Here is a 23751-nt window from a genome sequence, read left to right as displayed (position 1 = left end):
TAATGTTAGAACTGTTTCTTTATTCAAAATGTCCCATCTTCCTTTCAGCTTGAAACTGAAACTCTTTGATTCTATATTCAATTTTGATGTGAATGCTTCTCCTTCTCCAATATTTTGTAGTTATGTGGTAACAAGTTCTGGGTTACTGCTTCCTGTACTACTACCTCGGCTCTACCCACCACTGTTTATGCTCTATGCCCTGGATAATGATCGTGAGGAAGACATTTACTGGGAATGTGTACTACGACTAAATAAACAGCCAGATATTGCTCTTCTGGGCTTCCTTGGGGTGCAGAGGTAAGTACAGTAGTTACGAGTAAAATCAAATGGTTTAATTTAAAATGCAAACAGTGAGGGACACCTGGGTGGCTCAGTCAGTTAAGCGTCTGACTTCAGCTCAGGTCATGATCTTACGGTTTGTGGGTTCAAGCCCCACGTCAGTTTCTGTGCTGAGAGCTCAGAGCCTGGAAACTGCTTTGGATTCTGTGTCTCCCTCTCTCTCTGCCCCTCCCCTACTGATGCTCTGTCTCTGTCTCAAAAAGCATTAAAAAAATTTTTTTAAATGCAAACAGCATTATTAATTGAATCTATGATTTGCAGTTGATTCACTTACTTGCATATCTATTATTCAGCAAAATAGTGACATTTAATCTTTATTTTTGAGAAATTTTGAAGTGGGGTATAAATCTTGATTATTCTTCTGAATGTGTTTTATTTGTGTGTGTATGAAATGTTTGTGTGTGTGTATATATATGTAAATTTTAGCTATCCCATCTGATATTTTGCTGTTCTTTAAAACAAAATACATGTTTATAGTTTCAGAAAAAATTAATTGTATTTAGTCTTTGATGTTCTTCCTTCCCTTCTTTTTCTTTCCTCCCCATGTACAATTTGTAATTTAAAAGTTTTAGAAGTGCTTTGTTGTAGAGCATTGTTTCTTGTTATTCCGGGAGAACACATTATCCTTTCTTCTAGTACGATGATAAAGCTGATCACCCCAGCACCATTAATTATATATTTGTGTTCTAAAAAAAGGTGAACAAGCCTTAATCAGAAAGTAAATTTTTTCAGTGGAATAATTTCACATTAAAAATGAGATAAAACTGAGTGAAGGAAAGATTTTGGCCAATACGTGGTAATATCTGTAATGTATAGGGTTATTGTAGTATTCATTGACAGATCTCTTAGGGACAAGATAGAAGCTCTTAAATTACTTGTGGAATGTTTATTAAAACTATCTCTGGGGGCGCCTGGGTGGCTTAGTTGGTTAAACGTCCAACTCTTGATTTTGGCTCAGGTCATGATCTTGAAGTTCCATGGGATTGAGCCCTGTGTCGGGCTCTGTGCTGGCAGCACGGAACCTGCTTGGGATTCTCTCTGTCTGTCGTCTGTCTGTCTGTCTCTCTCCCCCTCTCCCCCCCTCCTTCCCTCTCTCTCTGCCCCACCCGTGCTCACTTGCTCACTCTCTCAAATAAAGTAAACATTTTTTAAAAAACCAGAACACTTTATCTGTGGAATAGTTATTTTAAATGGGGACAGGGAAGGCAATGTAGCCATCAACTGTTTTTACGGGGATTAATCTGCCCTAAGTAATAACTTGTATTAACAGTGTGGATTCTGTTGTAGGAAATTTTGGCCAATGACCTTGTCAATCCTTGGAGAGAGTAAAAAGGTATAGTAGATTTCAGTGTCCTCAGCAAATATGTTTTTCTTTGATGTGGGGTGTTCAAGATAGCAAAAAAATTCCATTTTACTTTGGTAGAATAGTACCCAAGCATGAGTTATTCACTGAAGAATTGTGCTGTGCCATTATTTTTTACTGTTACTGCAGAAGACAGCTTTCCTCTTTGATTTTCATAAATTCTCTTTTTGCAGGTTTTGCCAACCACAAAAGATGCTTGTTTTGCCTCAGCTGTAGAATGTCTACAGCAGATTAGGTAATCTCTTGTTTGCTGAAAATCACATAAATCAAAGTAGTAGTTAGTCTATTAAAATGTTAATGAGATCTTATCCTAACCTAAGCTCTAAGTGCTCCTTTCAGTCCTAGATGGTGTCACACTCAGCCTGGAGATCAGAAAAGGCTGTTTTGAGACATTTGGCTTACCTTTTACTCTACAAGTCCCTTGTATTTTCAAAAAAGGTGGAGAGCCTACCCAGAAATGTATCTACATAATCACATCTTTAGCCAAATGGAAATTAACCAAACTTAATTACTCAGAGAAGAGCATATATTAGAAAAATAAGATCCTGGGTAAAAGGAGATAATCTATGACTTAGTGAATTCTTCCATAAGAACCATAGATCATTGGAGGCTTCTTTTCTCAAAAAACTGTGGGATTACAGTGGTCATCCCTTCCAGCAACTCATTATGCCTGAAGTGTCCAATTTAAGGCACCCCAGGGGGGTATATTGTCAAACAATATTTAATATTAAGCAGTTCATAGGATTTTTTTTTTTTTTTTTTTTTTAAAAACAGCACGACATTTACCCCGTCAGACAAACTTAAGGTCATCCAGCAGACTTTTGAAGAGATCTCTCAGAGTGTCCTGGCATCACTTCAGGAAGACTTTTTATGGTCCATGGATGACTTGTTTCCGGTTTTCTTATATGTGGTGCTACGGGCCAGGTGACCAACCTTTTCTGACTTTATTACAGTGACTCATTTTAACAAGTGCTTTTTCTGAATTGATGACAGTAATATGCTCCCCTACTAGGAAAAAAAAATTCTGTTTACCCATTTCAGTATGGTGAGCTGTTCTTTATTTTCCCTCACATAGATTCAGAAGGAAGATATACATATAAATAGGAGTAACTCAGTATCTTTATCTTATTGGGCAGGATTAGGAATTTAGGCTCCGAGGTACACCTCATTGAGGATCTGATGGACCCGTATCTTCAGCATGGGGAACAGGGTATAATGTTCACCACCTTGAAGGTAAGTATAGGTGATATTTAATTTTTTTAATCTTAAAATCTGTCCTTAGTTTGCCATATTATGTATCTATCATTAATCATTGTCTTCTTTATACAGAGGTTTAATGCAATCATTAAATGCCTTTAGAGTACATATTGTTAATATTTTAAAATATACATTAAAAGTAGAATCAGTTCTTCTTCAAAATACTAAAGCACATTACCCAATCTTCCCTATAAATTGACCATTCAAATCATTTCAAGTGCTTATAAAGGTAGACCATCTTTATAAATGTAACTCTAGAAAAGAAATAGAAAGGATTCTTAGTGTCCAAAAGTATCTGGCACTAGTTATTTAATGGAAATGAGGTAAAACACAGAAGGCAATATGTATGTAATGAATATGAATTGTATCTTCTTTTTTCTCCATGTATTTACTGTAACCAGTGTGTTACAAATGAGATTCTCTAGTACGGGTAGTCTAGGGTTTGTTGGAAGTTATTTTAGTTCCCTACCTTGATTTTTCTTGGAATTTGGTAGAATAATTCTGTGTGTATATTGGAAGAACAACAAATTGAAAATGGCATAAACACTTCTGAAAAAAGGGATTAGACCCACTCTGCCAGTTAGTAAACTTTCATAAAAATACAATAATTAAGATAGTATGTTCCTGTTACAAGAATGGACATTACCTCTAATAGAAGGGATAGCTGTTGTAAAGGCAGTGTTATAATAAAAATTTCACATGTAAAAATGGAAACATCAGTACAAAAATAGAAAAGAAAGGAATTATTTAATAAATGCTTAAAATACTGGGATAGCTTATTACCTGTTTTGGAGGGAGGGTAGAATCAGGCCAGAATCACCTGCATTGCAAACTATAGATGCTTTTTGATTTTTAAGCAAAAGGAAGAGAGAAGGAAAGACAGGCAAATTAAAATGAGAAAAAGAAATTAGAACTTAATGTCAGGTTTCTAGCTTGGGTTAATTGAACTTTTCAACTGAAATACCATTAACATTTCTATTAAATTGAAAAGGGGGGTGGAATTGGGGAAAATAGTGGCCACCAATGATTTACATTATTAGTATTCATGTTCTATGAAGAGCATTTCTCATATATCACCAAGGGACAAACAACTAGTATATTTATATGTAGGAATATCCTCGACCTCACTGAGAATCAGAGTACTGTAGATTTAAACAAGGTGCCATTTTGTGCCTACTAAATTAGCAAAGATGTTTTAAAATTATACCCAGTGCTAGTAGGGGTATAGCGAAATCAGAATTATTCCCATATTGCTGATAATGGATTAAATAATAATCACCTTTGGAAAACTTTTGTTACTAACATTGATATCAGCCACATCAAAAATGTTCTCTGAGTTTGAGTAAACGCACTCCTGGGGATTTATTCTGAGGAATTAAAGAATGGACAACATTGTGTTTGCTTTGGCTGAGGTGTTCTTTGTAGTGTGAGTAACTCCCAACCTGGATACTTTCAGAATCACCTGGGAATGCTTCTTAAAAAGTTGTTGCTGAAAATTCTGACTCACTGGGTCTGGAATGATACTTAACCTTAATTTGCAGTTTCTTAAACTTACTAGATGATTCTGATTACAGTTGTTTGTGTACCTTATAATGATCAGCATATTCTAAATGTCTGATCAGTAGTGGCTTAGCCAATTAAGGTATTTCTACTCATTGAAGAATATTAAACAGCTTGTAAAAAGTTTGTTTTGAGAATTAGAAAGTGTGCAAAATTTTATCTCCACTAATTACAGCTAGGCAAAATAGACATTGGATATGGGGACTAGAAAACAGGGAAAAAGAAAGCAACCAACTGATTTGGTTGGAGCTATCAGTATTAAACAAAGATTTCCTTTCTTTAGTCTCCTGTGCATTGCTTTGTTTGTGTAATTTCTTTCCAAGTAAATTTTAAATTGTTTTGAACTTTTTTTCAGGCGTGTTACTACCAGATCCAGCGTGAGAAGCTTAACTAGGATGCAGAACAGCCTGACAACTGGATTATCTGTAGGGTGTTTAGCACCATCTGGCGTCTTCCTGTAGTGGCAAAAAAGAATGGTGTTCAAATTAGGACGTTGTATTATTTTGGTTGTTATCTCTGAGCCTTACTAATGGTGATAGCTCTGAGTCCAGAAAAAAGACTGTATGGTTTAAAGGGAGGAATGAAAAGGACATAGGATTCAATTAAACCAGTCCCTCGCCTATGTTAAATTCCCAAAATATCACACATTTACTGTTTGGAAAAAGAGGATATCCCTTCCTACAGTAAAGACTATGCCAGCTACATGAAGTCGTAAGAGAAGTTCTCAGTATAGCTTCTTACATTAAAGAAGTTAATAAATATTTTTGAGTTTCGGGTTGGCCTGCAGTTACCCCAGGCCCTTTTGCAAGGAGCAGATGGTACTTGAAACTATTGTAGCCACACTATGCCTTCCGGAATTCCTTGCAGTCACATGTGCATCATGCTTCTTTGCTGAAGGAGGGGGAAGAGGACCTTCTAAAACTGCAGTTTTAACTTTTTCTAAGCTTTTCCACTAGGTAGTGTTCATGATGGGAGAGGTTCTATGCAGTGACTATCGCACCCTGACCCCAAACATGGAACACATCTAAATAGGAGTCTTCTGCCTCCTGATTAGGAAGAACATAGGAAATTTGTTCTTCGATTCCTTACAGTGCTACAGAGTGAATACACTGGAATTCAAACACTGACTCTGAGCTGCTATGGAACCTCATTTGTCCATGTGCAAATGCTGTATTCCGAGGCCTGTGAATGAGAGCCTGAAGAGCTTTTGCATGTGGGCTGTGTTTTGGAGCAGGACTAAATTCTGGGAAATAGCATCCATCCTTGATCTAGCATTCTTCCCTCTACCTCGCACTGAACTCACAGAGGGGAAGAAAAAAGGAAACAAGCTTTGGCTTTTCCCATCTCAAAAGTATTGTAACACCTCAACATTTTAGTGTTTTGCTTTTTACCTTTTTTTTTTTTTAATGTCCTATTGTAAATGGTTGGTTTACACTGTACTAGTAACACTAGTAGTTGTTTTGAATAACATAGGTGCTCTTCCTCATCTCATCTCCTACACACCATGGTGAGCATACAGAGTGTCCTCCAGGTTTATGTTAACATCAGCAGATGTTAATCAGTTTTGAAAAAGGATCATGGTTTCTGCTCTACTTTATAATCAAGACGTGTTTATTAAAATACTGTTTTGGAATGTTGGCTGTAATGTAACAGCAATTTTCATAATAAAAGACATTCATCTCTATGAGGTTGTTTTATGATTGCAAAAGAAATAACACGGCATCCTAAAAAAAAATTTTTTTTTTAGTTTATTTATTTTGAGAGAGAGAGAGCTCACCAGCAGGGGAGGGCCAAAAAGAGAGGGGGACAGAGGATCCGAAACAGGCTCTGTGCTGACAGCAGAGAGCCCAATCTGGGGCTCAAACTCACGATGAGATCATGACCTGAGCTGAATGAAGTCAAATGCTCAAGCAACTGAGCCACCCAGGCATCCCAGGGCAGCCTAAAAACTTAAACCCAGCCTTAGTTTTTGTTTGTTTTTTACCCAAGTTGTAATTCATGACTCTTTGTATTGGCTACAGAGGTCCTTCTGGGGTTTTAGAGATCTCTCTCTTTAAAATGAACGTAAATTTATAATTATGATAACCACTTTTGCTGACCACAAATTGACTTTCTGATCCTAATACCCCAAGGGCGGGGGTCTTAAATCTATTATTTCTTTGAATAAAAGGCATATTTTGATTCTCACTGGTTATTTTGTTGTTGTTGTTTTTCTCCTAAACAGATTCGGGTAAGGGAAGAGAAGATGTTTAAAATTCTGGTTGGAAACATTAGGCATTAGTTAGCCCACCTCCCAGTTGTAATGTCTTCTCAAGAAGCCTGTCCATGTCACCGCTGCTCTGTCTCAGAAGGTGGCTACCCATTATTGGAAAAGGACCAACACTTGATTATGTTAAGCACTTTGCATTTCCATTAGGGATTGTTTTGATTTTGGAATAAACACACAGATTCCACATTTGGCTCTTAAAGGCAAATCTGCTGAAGGCCTTGACCCCTTAAGAGAGAGAGAGACAGGGATAGTTGTAGAAATGAACGAAGACTTGAGACCCACTGAGAAATTCTCAAAATTATGGTAGACTGGCTCAATTCTAAGAAAAACATGTTTCAAATCATCCTTTTATTGGAGTTTTGAGTGACACTGGCCAGTTACTTCATACTATATACCTTTTAGATAGCATATTTAAAACCATAAATTTTCAATTCTAAATCTCCAGGCCACCATTTCTAAATAGAAATACTAGCACTTGTGCGGCAATTTACAGATCTTTCACATGCGTGATGAATGCTCACGGCAGCCCTGTGAGGCAGGCATTAGCCCCGCTGATTTTGCAGACGAGGAGTGGCTGGGATTCACTCACTGCTAGAGCTGGGACTCTAGAACTTCCCTAACTTTAATTCCATGGCTCTTTCCTACTGCTGCTGCCAGAGATGGAATATCATAGCTTGGTTCTGCATTAAAACATCATAAAGTAAAAAATGAGTTGAAAGTGAAAACTTAAAATTAGGTGTGTAGGATAAAATATGGTATGCTCAAAACAGTCACAGATGTATCACATTCTCCGCTTGTATTTTCATCAACAGTGGAAAGCAAAGGGAAGCTACCCATTTAATTTCAAATAAAGGGACTGAAAAACCTCTGACAATGGCCATTTGGTCTTTATCCTCTGATGTCAGCAGTATACTTTCTTTCGTTTTTTTCTGGGATATCTGCTTCCCACCAACCCCTTGCTGCAATATAAAATTTTCAAATAAAGAAGTAACTCCAGTCTGAGATAGAGAATGGATAACTATTAAGTTCAGGACAGTCAGTTGGTAGGGAAGCTTCCAGAAGGAACTACTTTTTTATAGGCCTCATTATTATTGGCTAAACAGTCTTCCATCATTTTCTAAACATAACATGAGAAATCAGGTTAAATATCAGCTTACTCTCTGGTATCTCCACAGTTTTTTGTTTGTTTTTTTTTTTCTTTCATTAAAAATGCTATTGTCTGGGGGCACCTGGGTGGCTCAGTAAAGTGTCAGCCCAGGTCTTGATCTCTGGTTGGTGACTTCAGTCCCTGCATTGAAATCCATGCTGGGCGTGAAGCCTACTTACAAAAATAAGATGCTGTTGTGGGGTGTCTGTTATCGTGCTATAGTCAACAAAAATAAACTTTTTTGTGTTAACTGTGCTGGCATTTTGAGAGAGGGTATCAATGCGAAGGTTGAAAATGGTATGTTACACCTCTCAGTACAAGGAATGCTTAAAGATTTGTGACAGGGGAAGCTTAGGAGTAATTTAGTGGTTAGGCTGGGTTAGGCTTCTGTGGATTAAATCAAAGAGGATGTGCAGAGATTTTCTCTAGAACAGTGAGGTGACTTTGGCAGCTAATAGCCCACGAGTGTATTTTCTACCAAAGCGTTTCTCTGGAGAGGAGCAACGTTGGATGTTTGCAGTCTTACAGGTGAGAGACTCTGCCAAATGATTCTCGGTTACCAGAAGAGATCTATAAATGTCTGTGCTTCTGTTAATTTTTAATAACTAAGAAGAAAATTCTGGGTAATGTAATTCAAACAGTTTGGTTTCATTGTAACCCAAATCATATGGTGAATTCTGTGATTTTGAAAGAGCAGATTTTGCTTTGGGAAACCATGTCTTAAGTATGGAATAGTGAGTTGTCATGTAGACTGAGTAAAATTGAGCATTTGTCCTAGCGCTAGCCAACAGCATTTTGACCCTGGGGAAGCTGGGCCATTTTTGTACGGGCCATTACTTACAAAGTTTTCAAGTGCTTTCTCAGGTTTGGTCTACTAGGAAGCATTATTTTGAAAAATGAGCTTAATGGGGTAGAGGGAATGGCATTTAATAGTAATCACTGCATTTTTTCAGGTTCATGGAAATACTGATTTTTAAAGTAATATTTGAGGCAAATTCCTTATGAGTCAATAACACTAATGCAGCTTCTCAGTTAATAAGAACTGGTGCTCCTTCCTCTGTTACTTATTTAGTCTAGAATTGCGTATGGTTGGCTATTTACTTGCAGCCTCAATCAAGAATTCTCGTTCTCACGACAGCAGAAATAAGTAAGTTCTAACTACAAAGTTGGTCCAGAAGTCACGAAAAAGCGAGGGAGAAGCATTATGTAGTCTTTTGCAGGTTACTAGCATTTTTCAGGGCTAGTCCTGGAAACAAAAGAGGAAACCTTTTGATTTTACTACTTGTGAGCTCTACTGAATACCCCCTCTGAATGTCAGATTCCTCATCTGAAAAATGAAAGTTAACTTTGGATGATCTCCCAAGGTCTCGGCCCCCAATTTCAAAGTTTGGTAGGGGAAGAGGTTGAAGTCAATATAGCCAAGCTGAGGAAGAGAGGAAGGGGAGGCCTTTGGAGTCCAGCAGCTCCCACCTCAGGACTAACGTCCCAGCTGTTCTTGAACTGCTTGGGAAGGTATCAGCCTTGTACTTCCGTATTTTGGCCTCCTATTTTTCTGCTTCTCAACAACTGGAAATAACAGCCCAGGTGTTGTTACAGGTGCTGAGGCTTTAGCAGTGAACCAGAAAGCATTAGGTCCACTCTCCAGGCCCTCTGCAGACATGACCCACACAAGAGCGGGACACTGAACAGGTTAATGCGTAAGAGAATTGCAAAGCAGATTGTGAACTGAAGTGTCACAACAGTTTTTATAGCCATAAAGAGAGGGAAAACCATTTTCTGAGTTTTTTTCTATGAATTTTTGTCTTACCTTGGGCTAATACCAGGGACTGGGTGGTTTAAACAACAGAGATTTATTTTCCCACAGTTCTGGAGGCTGGAAATCTGAGATCAGGGTGCGATCATGGGCAGGTTCTGGTGAGACCCCTCTTCCTGGCTTGAAGATAGCCTCCTTCTCGCTGTGTCCATACCTGGCAGAGAGACTGACTGGAGAGCAAGCTCCCTGGTGTCTCTTTGTACAAGGGCATTAATGCCCTCATGGGGGCTTGTCTAAACCTAATCATCTACCAAAGGTCCCATCTCCAAATACCATCACAGTGGAGTTAGGGCTTCAACAGCTGAATTTGGGGGAACACAATTCGTCCATAGCAAATTTGTCTTGGGAACCTAGCAACGACCAGGCAAGCAACGTTTTTAGAATTCACCCAAGCTGTGGAGATGAAAATTACTGTTTATACCTCCATGAGTGAGGAGATTTTAGTCAACATGAGCTTTTTAGAATATATCAATTAGTTATCTGTGCAACACTGGAGTTAGATTTATTGGAAGCTTTCTTAATCAAACGACTACAGAAACCACAGTTTATTTGTAAATCTCCTTCACAGTAAGTTCATCTCAGGACTGCACTGTCTAGCACCCCCAGCTGCTGCATAGATAGGTCTAGTTTGGCACACTGTCTTTTGGGCATCAAATATGGAAGAAATGTGGTCCACCCTACATGAATAGCAGTTGGATTGTTAATCTGCGCTGCCTCTCTAAGGATATGTAATTTGTGAGGCACCCTTCGGGTAGCGTTTTCAGCAGTTGCCTGAATATGATGGCTTGGTGCCAGACCCATCTGTTTGCTCTGATTTTTCTCTGGAAGATGCTCCATCTTTCTTTTCAGTTCCCTACCCTAAACGTGCTCCCATCTTGGGAGGAAGGTGAGTCATACATGCACATGTTGAACTAAGTGATTCAATAGAGGCTCAAAAACTAGAATACAGGGAAAGGACAGGGTTTAACCTAACTCATTTGGGGCTGGGCAGGGTGGGTGATGGTGGGCGTGGCGAAACATGTTGATCTCAGGTTTTCTTAGAATCTAGCAAACTAGAATACTTGAGTGTGACTGGGAAAGAATGTGCATGGGAAAGTTGTCTAAAATCTCATAACAGCTTTCCGTGTTGCTGTTCTGTCTTGGAATTTAGAGACAACCTAATAATGATCTTTTTCTAGATGGCCTCCCTCGTTCAACCCCACAATGTCTAAACTCTGGACAGAAGTTCTCAACCACATCAGATGCAATATCCCAGTCTCTAACAACTAATTTGAAATCCTCCTTTAAAAGAATCCTGATTTACCCTTTATTCTCCTACTTTAGTAAATACTGTTGGTGCCCTACCCACATGCCCTTGGTCCTTACAATTTTGGTGCACTCCACGCCAACATCATTTTAATTTTTTAATTTATTTTTTTTTAGTAAGCGCCAGCTGGGGAGAGGAGCAGAGGGAGAGAGAGAGTTTTGTTTTTGTTTTTGTTTAATTTATTTATTTTGAGAGAGAGAGAGAGTGAGAGCACATGCATGAGTGGAGGAGGGGCAGAGGGAGAGAGAATCCCCAGGAGGCTATGCACTGTCAGTGCAGAGCCCAACACGGGACTCCTACTCACCAGCCATGGGATCACAACCTGAGCCAAAATCAAGAGTCTGACGCTTAACTGCTTAACGGACTGAGCCACCCAGGCACCCTCCCCAACCCCCTGCTCCAGGCCAACTTCAAACTGCCAGCACCTGTACCCACTATCTGAAAGTATGCATGTAGCAGGCTGGAAGAACTAGAAGTAATGTTCTCTAGGAAAAGCTCCCAACCAATCACTGGCAGCGTTGGTGTATAAATATCCCCACTGTCTTGTCCCATATTTTCCCAAGGATTTCCTTGCTTGGTACACCTTTCACTGACTTTTTCCCTTTGCTTTGCCTTTTTTTTTTTTTTTTTTAATGTCATCGTTCACATTTTATTTTTTTTAATTAATTTTTTAAATTTACATCCGAGTTAGCATATAGTGCAATAATGATTTCAGGAGTAGATTCTAGTGATTCATCCCCCTATGTATAACACCCAGTGCTCATCCCAACAAGTGTCTTCCTTTATGCCCCGCACCCATTTAGCCCATTCCCCCACCCACAACCCCTCCAGCAACCCCCAGTTTGTTCTTTGTATTTAAGAGGCTCTTATGTTTTGTACCCCTTGTTTTTATGTTGTTTTTGCTTCCCTTCCCTTATGTTCATCTGTTTTGTATCTTAAATTCCTCATATGAGTGAAGTCATATATTTGTCTTTCTCTAATCTCCCTTAGCATAATACCCTCTAGTTCCATCCACATAGTTGGCAAATGGCAAAGTTTCATTCTTTCTGATTGCTGAGTAGTACTCCATTGTACCACAATGCCACATCTGTATATGCCACATCTTCTTTATCCATTCATCTGTCAATGGACATTTGGGCTCTTTCCATACTTTGGCTATTGTCGACAGCGTTCCCCTTGCCTTGTCTTAATATCCCACTCTACTACTGGTGTTTCCTGGGATCACTTTCCAAACAAATCATCCCACTAGAATCTTTGTCTGTGTCTGATTCTGGGGAAACCCAAAATAAGACACTTACTTACAACCTTAAAAAAAGAAAATCCATCTATATCATGTCCTAAGAATAATAAAAAGGAGACGTTAAATAAATGTAGTCAATAAGACATTGTATATTTCAATATACAAATCTGGAATATCACTACACCATATATATCACTATATATAATGAAATAACATGTTTGCACCTATAAAAAAAATCCACCAGGATGCAGTAGCTTTGAATGCAGTCACAGATAAAGGCAGATAGTGTGGTGTGTCACTGTGATACCCAAAATGGTATGAGCAGCCTTAGCACTATTGACATGATTTTCTGAAATAGTGAGCAACTTGATAAAGTCCAAGCAAAGCAAATTCATTTCTCAATTACAGTAATACCATTTCAGAAAATTCAATGCATATTATGCAAAAATACTTTGTGTTTATAGGTAAAGAAAAGTTGGGTTCTAGGCTCTGATAATTATACAGTTTTTGTTGTTGTTGTTGTTGTTGTTGTTATTGTCATTGTTGTTGTTGTTTTGAGCAACATCAAAGTCCAGTGAGGTGTTTGAAAATTATACCAGGTGATTTTTCATTATATAAGGCAACTTCTCTGAAGTTGTGAGCATGACCCCTTTGCCCTTATTTTCTTAATCCCCATTTTATTGGCTGAAATGTAGAAGTGATGTTTGGAGCTCCAGTCACCATTTTGGAACAGGAAAATGAAAACCATACCACACCCCAGGGTGGCAGAGCAGTGAGCTTCAAGGAGTCCGTTCTCTGAGCACTTCATGGAGAAAGGCTGCCCTACCAGTCCTGAATTTTCTCTGCCTCTATATTTTTACATAAGCAAGATATACATTTCTACCCTGTTTTGCCACTATTGTGTTTCTCTTTCTTGAAAATAAATAAACCTTCTGAAAGCAACGTAGAAAACAACCTTTGAGACTATGCCTCAGGAGTAGCCATGACTCTTGCCATTATGATCAGTACCAGGAAGAACTATAGGTGCAGTGAGAGAGAACAGGGCACCTGAGTGGAGTCAAGCCAGGGAAGCCTCTTCTGGCTCTGAAGGATGGTAAAATCAACTTGGCAAAGAGAAGGGAAAGAAACAAAGATTTGTTTGTCACTTGCTAAAAAAAGAGAAGAGTGGGAAGACTGTTTTATGAAATTGTACTGTTCTCTCATAGGGGTTAATTTAGGGAGTAAGCTCCACAGGGCAAGTGTTTTCTTTGATATGGATCCCAGAGTATAGCACGGTGCTTGACTTGCTCAATATAAATGCTATTGAAAATATATTCCAGTGCATGAGAGCTGCATGGCCAGCATGACTGAGTGAGCTGTGTGCTGCGAGCTATTGGTCTGCTCCCAGTTCCGAATTCCTTCTGAAAGCTTGTGCAGGGAGGAGGGATACAGACAGACAAAGGCACAGATCCACCAGACAAGAAGGACATGAAGCCCTCTACGGCCACCAATCCAGAGAATGGTATGTGGTATCAGGACTCCTTTCTAGACTGGAAAAGCCTTATAATATCATTCTAAATATGAGATCAAATTTAGGGAAAGGGATTCTGATAGATTTTGTGTGATTCTTTTTTATTTTATTTTTTAATGTTTATTTATTTTTGAGAGAGGGAGAGTGCGAGCAGGGGAGGGGCAGAGGAGAGGGAGAGAGAATCCCAAGCAGACTCCTTGTTGTCAGCATGGAGCCCAACTTGGGGCTCCATCTCATGAACTCTGAGATCATGACCCGAGCCAAAATCAAGAGTTGGAACCTGAACCGACTGAGCTACCCGGGTGCCCCAGATTTTTTGTGATCCTTAGAAGGACATTGTTGTACACTTTAGAGTGTCCTACTACACCTACTAGTGATGAGTGTAAGCAATTTTCAAGTCAGGATGGAAAGAAATTGGCATACTGAGTTTAGAACCTCTTTTTTTCTCTAATCTCCCAGTGTTTTATTTAAACTTAGAACTTCACAACTTGTTCACATTCAAGATATCACTACAATAAATAGTTTCTATTTGTAAAAAAATCAAGCATTCACTAAAATCTGTTCAGTTTCTTTAATCAGTGGAATCCTGAGATTTGTATTAAAAACCTATGGACCAAGTTTTTCAATCACATTTTCAATAAGAACTCTCAAAAAGGGTGAAGACAAAGACTATGTATGAATTTGAGAAAGAAGATCTAGAGAACAACTAGATAATTTTGGAAAAAACCAAAGGCTGATAAAAGTAGGGAAGGGAAAGCAATTTTGCTCTCATAAAACCCTACATCTGTATATACTATGATCTATTATTTCATCTAATGTTCCCAACAGCCCTATGGGAAAGCTAGCAACACCCAGCGGGAAAGCTAGCATATTCTCATTTTGCCCCAAGGACTGGTTTTCAGATAGTTGTGTGACTTTCTGAAGCTCACACAGTGATAGAACAGGGCTTGAAACCTGAGTCTTTGGCCTTAAATCCAGCATCATCTCCTTCCTCCATAGTCACTAGGGCACATCCCGGCTGTCTGAGTTGTCTTTCATACTTACACCAGCCTTTCTTCACCCACACCGACCACCCCATCTCTGCCCTCGCCCTTTTCCAGGTCTCTCCCAGATCCTGAGGCTTGTGCTACAAGAGCTGAATCTGTTCTATAGCCGAGATGTGAATGGAGTGTGTCTCTTGTACGATCTTCTCCATTCGCCGTGGCTGCAGGCTCTGCTGAAGGTGAGCACCTCATTACCCGGAAGCCTTTGCTTACTGTGGGAGCTGGGAACTGCTTACCCAGCTGTGCCACTGGTCAGTTGTCAGGAAATTCCAACTTAGCAAATGTTCTTAGAGGGCCAATTCTTATGTGTGTTCTGAGAATTTCCAACATGGGGGTGGGCGTCCCCACACCAACAACAATTCTTGGGATACTACTGGATGTCCTACTATTCATCTCAATTCTGACACTATCTACCTGGAGATAGCATCGGATAGCATCGGATCCTATTGGAGATAGCATAGGTGAAGGGTTCAGTCTCACAAGACTGCTGTACCCTCCCCCCATTTCAGACATCAGTCACAAGCCAAGATGGGTACCTGTACTTCTGACCAACTGTCTATAAATCAGAGGTTTCATAACCTCCTCCTTGGGTTCCATTAATTTGCTACGTTTCCCTTGCTAGATTACCAGTTTATTATAAAAGGATATAACTCAGAAACAGCCAGATGGAAGAAATAAATAGATCAAGACTTGGGGAAGGGATGAAGAGCTTCCATGCCCTCTTCACTCTTCCCTAGATTTCCACATGTTCACCAAACCAAAAGCTCTACCAAACCCAGTCCTTTTGGGCTTTTCTGGAGGCTTCATTACATAGCCACGACTGATTAGATCATTAGTCACTGGGTGTAGATTCAACCTCCAGCCACTCTCCCTTCCCCCAGATTTAGAGGTGGAGGAAGGGGGTGGGGGTGAGGTGGGACTGAAAATTCCAACAGTCCAATTACATGGTTAGTTCTCCTGGCAACCTGCCCTTAACCTTAGGTGATTCCAGAAGTCACTTCATTAACATAAAAAAAGAGCACTTTCCTTGCTTAGGAAATTCCAAGGGTTTTAGAAGCTCTGAGTCAGAATCAGGGCCAGACTAAATAATGTAATTCTTATTATAAATCACAATATCACAGCAATTCTCAGAGAAGAGCTACACAAACCTATTAGCTTACGAAGGAATTTAATTTAGGTGGGGAAGTATACAGCAGCTCCTCTTTTCTCTCCTAGTTCCTTTTCGTCCAGAGGACCATGGCATCACAAAGCAGCCACCACAAATGGCCATCAGCACCTTTAGCATCTGTCTACAACCCTTTGTCCTTGAGGCTAAAACTCAGTACAAATAAAAATGCTTTAAAAAAATTATTCCTGTTTCTTAAAATCAGGAAATGAGATATATGCAGTTCTGTAAAATTTTTCTTTCTTTCTTTCTTTCTTTCTTTCTTTCTTTCTTTCTTTCTTTCTTTTTTTGAGAGAGAGGGAGACAGAGCGTGCATGCGCTGGAGTGCAAGAGCTTGTACACGCGCACTAGTGGGGGAGGGGCAGAGGGAGAGGGAGAGAGCATCTTAAGCAGTCTTCCTTGGGCTGAGCCTAAGGGCTCCATCTCACAACTGTGAGATCCTGACCTGAGCTGAAATCAAGAGTTGGACACTCAACTGACTGAGCCACTCAGGCACCCCAATCTTAAATTTTTCTTACCTTGAAAATTTCTTCTTCTTCTTTTAACTTTGGCTATAATTTCTTGCACTGTACAATAACATCTACTATCTAATTATAATTTTGTTCAAATGTTATTTTTAAGAAAGATTCTCTTAAAGTTAATTTTTGGATGTGGGTGTGTCCTTCAGCTAAGTATGAAATGTAGCCAATCTTCTGATGCTTGTTAATATATTATTTAAAATAAGAGAAAATGGTGGGGTGCTTGGGTGGCTCAGTCAGTTAAGCATCCCACTCTTGATTTTGGCTCAGGTCATGGTCTCACAAACTGTGAGATCGAGCCCAGTGTAGGGCTCTGCACTAATAGTGGGGAGCCTGCTTGGGATTCTCTCTTTCCCTCTCTCACTGCCTCTCCTCAGCTCTTGCTCTCTCAAAATAAATAAATTAAAAATGAATACAATAAAATAAGAGAAAGTGGCAACATCTTTAGCGTGAACAAAGAGGTACACTCACAGAACTTGTTTTAAAAGTCTTGATTTCTTCATCTATTCATCTATTGTTGGACACTCAGGTTGTTTCCATGTCATGACTATTGTGACTAGTGCCTCAGTGAGCTTGGGGGTGCAGAGACCTCTTTGAGATCGTGATTTCTTTTCCTTTGAATATATACCCAGAAGTGAAACATACAATGGGATGTTATTCAGCCATAAAAAAGAAAGAAATCCTCCCTTTCGTGACAACATGGATGGACTTGGAGGGCATTATGCTAAGTGAAATAAGTCAGACACAGAAAGACAAACATCATATGTTCTCACTTCTATGTGAATCTAAAAAAGCAGAGCTCATAGATGGATGGTTGCCAGGGGCAGGGGCTGCAGAAAATGGGGAGATGTTGGTCAAAGGGTACAGACTTGGTTATGAGATGAGTAACTTCTAGGGGTGTAATGTACAGCATAGTGATTATAGTTCATAATACTGTATTATATACTTGAAAGTTGCTAAGAGAGTGGATCTTAAATGTTCTTAACACACCCACACACACCCACACACACAATCATAATTATGTGAGGTAAAGCAGATGTTGACTAACCTTACCGTGGTAATCATTCTGTAGCACATACATATATCAACTCAAAATACTGTGCACCTGAAACTCACACCATGTTACCCGTCAGTCAGTTTTCTCATGAAAACTTGGGAGGAAAAGCCCAACCTGATTCCTATCAGGCATGTTTTCCTCTTGGGATTAAGCTCAAGCAGGAGTTTTCCTGTCACTAAAGGGATTCCATTGCTCACCTGTGCAGATGGTGTGTTCCCCATGTGCCCTGCCTCAGTTCATCAGCCTTGTGTCTTCCGGGTAAACCTGAGCACTTGGCACAGGGGCGGCATGAGGAAGCACTGTCATCCCTGATCTAGATGGTAGAAGGCTGGGCCTAACTGGCCTCTTGGGCCTCATCCCTCCACCTGTAACAGAAACCAGATTCCTAAAATAAGAAAGGCCTCACTGCAGAGCTGAGCATGCCTGGGCATACTCAGCCAACTGTAGATCCTGCTGTGGAAAAAATTCCTGGGGTCAGCAGAGGCGAAGTTGAAATTTTTATAAATGAACGTTTACTGGAGAATTAAGAGAGGAAGAGGAAACAAATGGAAGATGAGAACAGAGAGCAATAAGCACATATAGTGTGCCCGGCCTCTTGTTCACACACTCTGCTGAACCCCAAGCCACATGGCCGGTGCCCTGGCACAGAGGTTCTTACAGGTCTCTGGCCTCAAATCCCTATTGGTCCCAACCCTGGAAAACCCACTTGTCAATATAGCAAGAGTAAAAGTTTGAATTTCCTTTTACCAGTGATGGTGGCTGGGGAAGACCAATTTCTAGTGGCGGCCAGTAATTAAGCCCTTGAAGCATTGATACCACCAAACTTGAGCCCATATCTGTTAGACAGTGAGAGACACCTTATTAAAGGCCAGTCACACAAGCCACTCAACTGCTTGCACCGTGGCCCGGCCTGTCTCTCCCCTTGCAGACCTTTCAGCCTGAAACATTAATAGTCACGTTATCAATAGGTCATTCTCCCACCGTTGCCCTTCTGCAGGTTTATGATTGTCTCCAGGAATTTAAAGAAAAGAAACTTGTTCCTGCCACAACTCATGCACAGACGTTATCCTATGAGGTAAGGTGGTTTTTTAATCCACAGAAGAATAGGGCTTTAAACGTGAAGCCATTTTACTTGCACTGTTAATTTAAATGAATTAAGGACCTAATGGGAGAGTTTGACTGATGATTTTGTATTGCATAAGTGTTTCTAATTGAGCTTTAATAGAAGGGAGAAAATTAGCCAGCACTTCAAATTTAAACAAACAAACAAATGGCATTTTAAGCATATGTCCATTTCTCTCTTTATCTCCTAAATCTTAGGCTCAGTTTATCCCATGTAATCCTTGGGTAATGTTGTTATAGAAGTGTTTCCCAAATTTGTATCTCTAGCGGGGTTCTTTGCCTGAACTCTTATACCCACTGCCTTCTCCCCATTGTACTTAAATGCATGTTTAATGGACCCTTCAAACTTAACATGGCCCATGAGCTCCTGATGGTCCCCACACCCAAAGCTACTTCTCTCCTAACCTTTTCCATCTCAGTAATGACACCTTTGTTTTTGTAGTACTCAGGCCAAACTCCTTGGGGTTATCTGTGACTTTCTCTTTCTTTCATACCTCATACCCAATCTGACCACAGATTCTTCAGGGCCAGTTTCAAAATATATCCAGAATCTCATCACCTCCACTCTGCCACATAATAGAAACCTTCATCATCTCGTATACAGATAACTGCAATATAGCCTCCTCCCTGGTCTCCTGCTCTTGCCCTCCACCCCCCATCCCCATAGTCTATTCCAGCATAGTAGTTGAAGAATTCCTCTTGAAAGGGGTGTCAAATCATGTCACTCCTCTGCTTAAAACCTTCCAATGACTCCCTATCTCAGTGTACACATCACAGTTCTTAGATAGTCAAACATAATATAGTTCCCGTTCCCTCTTTGACTTAACACTCACTGCTCTCCCCCTTGCTCACTATGCTCCTGCCAGATTAACCCCTGTGGTGGTTTTATCCAACATGCACCTGCCACAGGCCTTTTGCACTGCTATGCCATATGTCAATAATGCTCTTGCCCATATACTCACATGATTTACTTCCTCATCTCCTTCTGGTCTCCATAGAAATATTACCTTCGCACTAAGGCTTTCTCTGGTCACCCTACCTAAAATTGCAACCCCTCCCTGTCCACCTTCCTGTTTTATTTATCTTTTTAACTCTCATCACCATAAAAAAAAAAAAAAATGGGGATTTTTTTTTTTTTTTGAGAATGGGGATTTTTGTCTGGCACTGTATTTGTATCACTGAAAACAGTACCTAGCACATAGTAGATGTTCAATAGATATTTATCAAATGGATGAAAAAGTGTAATCTATTTTATTATTTATTGCCCAAACTGTATTAAAATAAATATTAAAAAAAAAGACTTTACCCTCCACTCCAGTAATCAATAATTCACATTATTCTCAGTTATTCCCAGGAAAACACACATATGATATTTTATTGTTGTAATTGTAGTGAACGGAGGTAAAGCTTAGTAAACTATTTATTTTCATTTGACTGTATGTAATGAGGCTCAACTGCTGAGAATTTATAGAGCTCTGTAAAGTCTTTAAAGGTCTCATGTCCTATCAGAAAGCAGGTCTACACCTAAACCACGGAAAAGAGATCAGAATTTATTCTGTTTAACATTTTTTATTGCAGTAAACACTAAAATTGGTAATGAAATAGTAAGTCCTAAAATACAAACTACTATTCCCATTTTCCATTTGATGGAACATCCACAGGATTGGGCTCAAATACCTGGGGAACTCAGGTTCCTTAACCTGCCCATAAAGCATTCATGTTAACAAACAGTTTTAGCGCCACTAGAGGGAAATTGCCTTGGTACATATGATATGACAAAATCATGTTAGTTCTTACTCCAAGCCTGTAATATGCCAGGACTGGGGCACTGAAGTTTAGATCTACCCCAAATCTTGAATTCAACTTGCTGTAGTAAAGTTTAATGATGAAGGAAAGATTCTGGGCCCCGACTTTAAAGATGAAAATGAAGATTTCAATAACAGCTTGTCTTAGGTTAATGTGCTATATCTGTTATCCAGCCTGGGTGAGGTTAACTAGGTGATGAAGATTTTAAAAAATTTTACAGTGTACACTTTTTTTTACCAACCAGGTAGTGGGGATATTACGTGAAACTCCTAAATCCCCTGAGACCCAAGAACTGAGACAAATCCTCCAGGCTCCACATTTTAAGGCAAGTGCTTACTAAAATAGATAAGATATGCCCATCTGGTGCATAAGCAAAGTTGGGAAGAAGAAATAAATGTGACAGAAAATGCACTTTCTGAATAGACATTCTATTACTGCACACGGGTGACCAACAGATTGTTCTTAAAGATGTGGGACTCAGATGTGACTGGCTGTGTTGTTAGCCATGGAGCTAAACCTGCCAGAGTTATGAGGAGACATCTGGAACTTTCCATGTGTCTTGTTGCCCCCCTACAAGGCCATTGTCCCTCTAAAGTTCTGGGGGACAATCAGGGTAGTATACTTCCTTGTAAATATTTTAAGTTTTGGATAAAGTGTATGAAGATGTTTGGAAAATATAGTATAAGGATGATAAACTCAATGAGAGGTATATGAATAACATTTGACTAAAAAAACATTTGATTGCAGAATGGAAACCTATCTCATAGCACTTACAGAATTTGAGATCATTTTATCAACAGATGAGAATTTTAAGAGAAGGTCTGCATTTGGAGCAATGGAACTTATGAGTCAAATTTTTAGTTTAGAAGATAACCCTAGAGAATTTTCTCTGAGTTCCAGTGAAGTTCTGTCCTCCAATCTCAGGCTGGGCTATCAAATGACTACTTCCCCACCCAATGAAATAAAAATTGAACAAAATGGGCCATTAGAAGGAACTGTTTGCTCATACCCTAAATCAGGAAGCTACTTTTTCTCATTCTGTTCCTCATAGGCCCTTGGGAGTCACTGACAAACTAAACCAGCAAGATGTTTTGATTACTATCCCCCATTCTGCTTTAATTAGAGAAAATATTACAAAAGTTATTCTGTAGTTCAAGCTTGTAGGAGCACCATGGATTACATGGATTTGCAGGAAATGAGAAGTGACAAAACACATTTTAGCAGAAATGCAAGAATATATTATGTACCACTTAACCTCTCCCTGCCTTGCTTCTTTTAAAACGGGGACAATAAATATAGCTGCCTCACAGAGTTATGGTGAAGACTGAGTTAATCCACATAAAAGGCCAGTGTGTATGTGTTGGTTGTTGTGGTAGTAGTGATGGTGGCGGTGTCTTGGACAGAGTATTGGCTCCCTGTCTTCTAAATGCGTATGTCCTACGTGTGACATTCACTCACCTTGCCTTCTCTGTTCCTAGGCCTTGCTCAGTGCCCATGACACCGTGGCTCAGAAAGATTTTGAGCCCCTTCTCCCCCCATTGCCAGACAACATCCCTGACAGTGAGGAAGCAATGAGGATTGTTTGTTTGGTGAAAAACCAACAGCCCCTGGTAAGGAAATCACTTTATCTTTTCGTTAGAATTATACCATGGTTAATTGTGAACCAAGGGTTAATTATGAACTAAGGGTTGATTGTGAACTCTATTATCCCTAATAGTTATTTAATATAATGTTAAATATTCTTGTCTCTAGTCACAGTATAGTTTGAGGCATTCAGAAAATGTGAGGGGATCCAAGATAATGGCTGAAGCATGTCCTAGCAACTTTTGCCTGTGGCTTTAAACACATGATACATTATCATGTTTTCTCTAGGAAAGATTTTTGCTTAGTGTTTTTCTTTGTTGAAAAATCTGTGAGAAATAAAACTTATTTTATTTTATTATATTTGTTGTTTGGCTCTCTGAGGTACATACATTTCACTAAATTCCAATGTACTTATCTAAGTTTTTTTCTCTTTATTGATGGGAAGCTAAGTGAGGCATTAATTTGATTTTCTAAGAAGTCTCTTTGATTAGGTTGTAATGGTGAGAGCTTTCTTTATCTTTGTAAGGATCTAAATATTCTTTTGTATCTATGTGGTTGGATAGAGACCTTGATAGGCCAAGGTTGAATGAATGGCCTTGTCTTTTTGATGGCATGGTATGGCCTTGGTTGGTATAAATATCCTCTTCTGACCAGACCAGAGGCATATTGAGGGAAGCCACCAGAAAAATGGTCATGTTAGGTAAAAGAGGGATTCCACTGCACTCTTTCTCCAGGGAGCTACCATCAAGCGCCACGAGATGACAGGGGATATCCTGGTGGCCAGAGTCATCCACGGAGGGCTGGCCGAGAGAAGTGGTAAGCTGAGCAGCAGAGTATGGATGTGACCAGAGAAATAGGAAACCATTACTTGTTTAGTCTTCTTTCCAGGGAAACCCAGCTTTCCTAAACAAGGTCAGGGCTTCTGTGTGTTGCATTGGTTACTAGGAAGGATGGAATAAATATTCCAGAAAATCCTGTTTCCCTCCTTCACTGAGGCCCCATATTAATGTTCTCTCAGTTTCCATTCTTGTGGTAACCTACCAAGCTAAGTATTATCAGGCCATTCTGCAGAAGAGGAAACTGAGGCTCAAAGAGATTAAGTAACTAATGTATGCACGGTTTCTTTTCTTTTTTTTTTAATTTTTTTTAAACGTTTTTTTTTTTTAAATTTATTTTTGGGACAGAGAGAGACAGAGCATGAACGGGGGAGGGGCAGAGAGAGAGGGAGACACAGAATCGGAAACAGGCTCCAGGCTCTGAGCCATCAGCGCAGAGCCTGACGCGGGGCTCGAACTCCCGGACCGCGAGATCGTGACCTGGCTGAAGTCGGACGCTTAACCGACTGCGCCACCCAGGCTCCCCTGCACGGTTTTCAATTAGACTCAGGATGCAAGTCCGGGTCTGTCCGCTCTATAGTCCCAATTCTCTCCCTTCACCTGGTCCTTCTGCTTGCAACAAGGCTCTGTTCCACCTTGAAATGCCTGTTGCTTGCCTTTTCTATCAGTGAACTGAATTTCCTTCCTTTCACGGCTGCGTTTCCGTGCCTGCTGCCCCATGTCCTCACTTCCCAGGGCCTTGGAGACGGGATGGGCTTCATACCCCAACATTCTTAGAGCAGTGGCCCCAGGATTTCCTAGTTGTTAAGTCCATTG

At 39.9% G+C, this 23751-nt stretch overlaps 2 protein-coding genes and 1 long non-coding RNA gene across 10 annotated transcripts in view; 2 read left to right on the top strand and 1 right to left on the bottom strand.

Moving 5' to 3' along the window:
- Positions 1-6203, top strand: part of ALS2 (alsin Rho guanine nucleotide exchange factor ALS2) — a 72997-nt gene extending 66794 nt beyond the window's left edge. For all 4 annotated transcript variants that reach the window (XM_040475856.1, XM_040475858.1, XM_040475857.1 and 1 more), the window contains 6 exons: positions 121-297; positions 1627-1672; positions 1876-1937; positions 2477-2626; positions 2839-2935; positions 4875-6203. In XM_040475856.1, coding sequence (XP_040331790.1) covers positions 121-297; positions 1627-1672; positions 1876-1937; positions 2477-2626; positions 2839-2935; positions 4875-4913 — 571 coding nt within the window. In that variant the 3' untranslated portion in view covers positions 4914-6203. The remainder of the gene's footprint in view (positions 1-120; positions 298-1626; positions 1673-1875; positions 1938-2476; positions 2627-2838; positions 2936-4874) is intronic.
- Positions 6113-23317, bottom strand: LOC121030918 (uncharacterized). Its single transcript, XR_005790467.1, has 2 exons — positions 23282-23317; positions 6113-6291 (listed from the first exon to the last, which is right to left on the bottom strand). It is a non-coding gene; the product is annotated as an uncharacterized LOC121030918 (long non-coding RNA).
- Positions 8036-23751, top strand: part of MPP4 (MAGUK p55 scaffold protein 4) — a 68261-nt gene continuing 52545 nt past the window's right edge. Inside the window, exons 1-8 of one of the 5 annotated variants that reach the window (XM_040475863.1) lie at positions 8080-8463; positions 9532-9624; positions 13614-13795; positions 14905-15026; positions 18585-18662; positions 20760-20840; positions 21994-22125; positions 22834-22915. In XM_040475863.1, coding sequence (XP_040331797.1) covers positions 13762-13795; positions 14905-15026; positions 18585-18662; positions 20760-20840; positions 21994-22125; positions 22834-22915 — 529 coding nt within the window. In that variant the 5' untranslated portion in view covers positions 8080-8463; positions 9532-9624; positions 13614-13761. Of the gene's footprint in view, positions 8464-8550; positions 9625-13613; positions 13796-14904; positions 15027-18584; positions 18663-20759; positions 20841-21993; positions 22126-22833; positions 22916-23751 lie in introns of those variants that run through there. The other 4 variants (XM_040475865.1, XR_005790465.1, XM_040475862.1 and 1 more) reach the window with 4 other exon arrangements.

The sequence above is a fragment of the Herpailurus yagouaroundi genome, unplaced genomic scaffold (assembly GCF_014898765.1).
Source record: "Herpailurus yagouaroundi ecotype Mexico unplaced genomic scaffold, PumYag 140, whole genome shotgun sequence".
NCBI classification, from domain to species: Eukaryota; Metazoa; Chordata; class Mammalia; order Carnivora; family Felidae; genus Herpailurus; species Herpailurus yagouaroundi.
The sequence above is the reverse complement of the archived record's forward strand: the minus strand, read 5'-3'. Positions and strand labels throughout refer to the sequence as shown.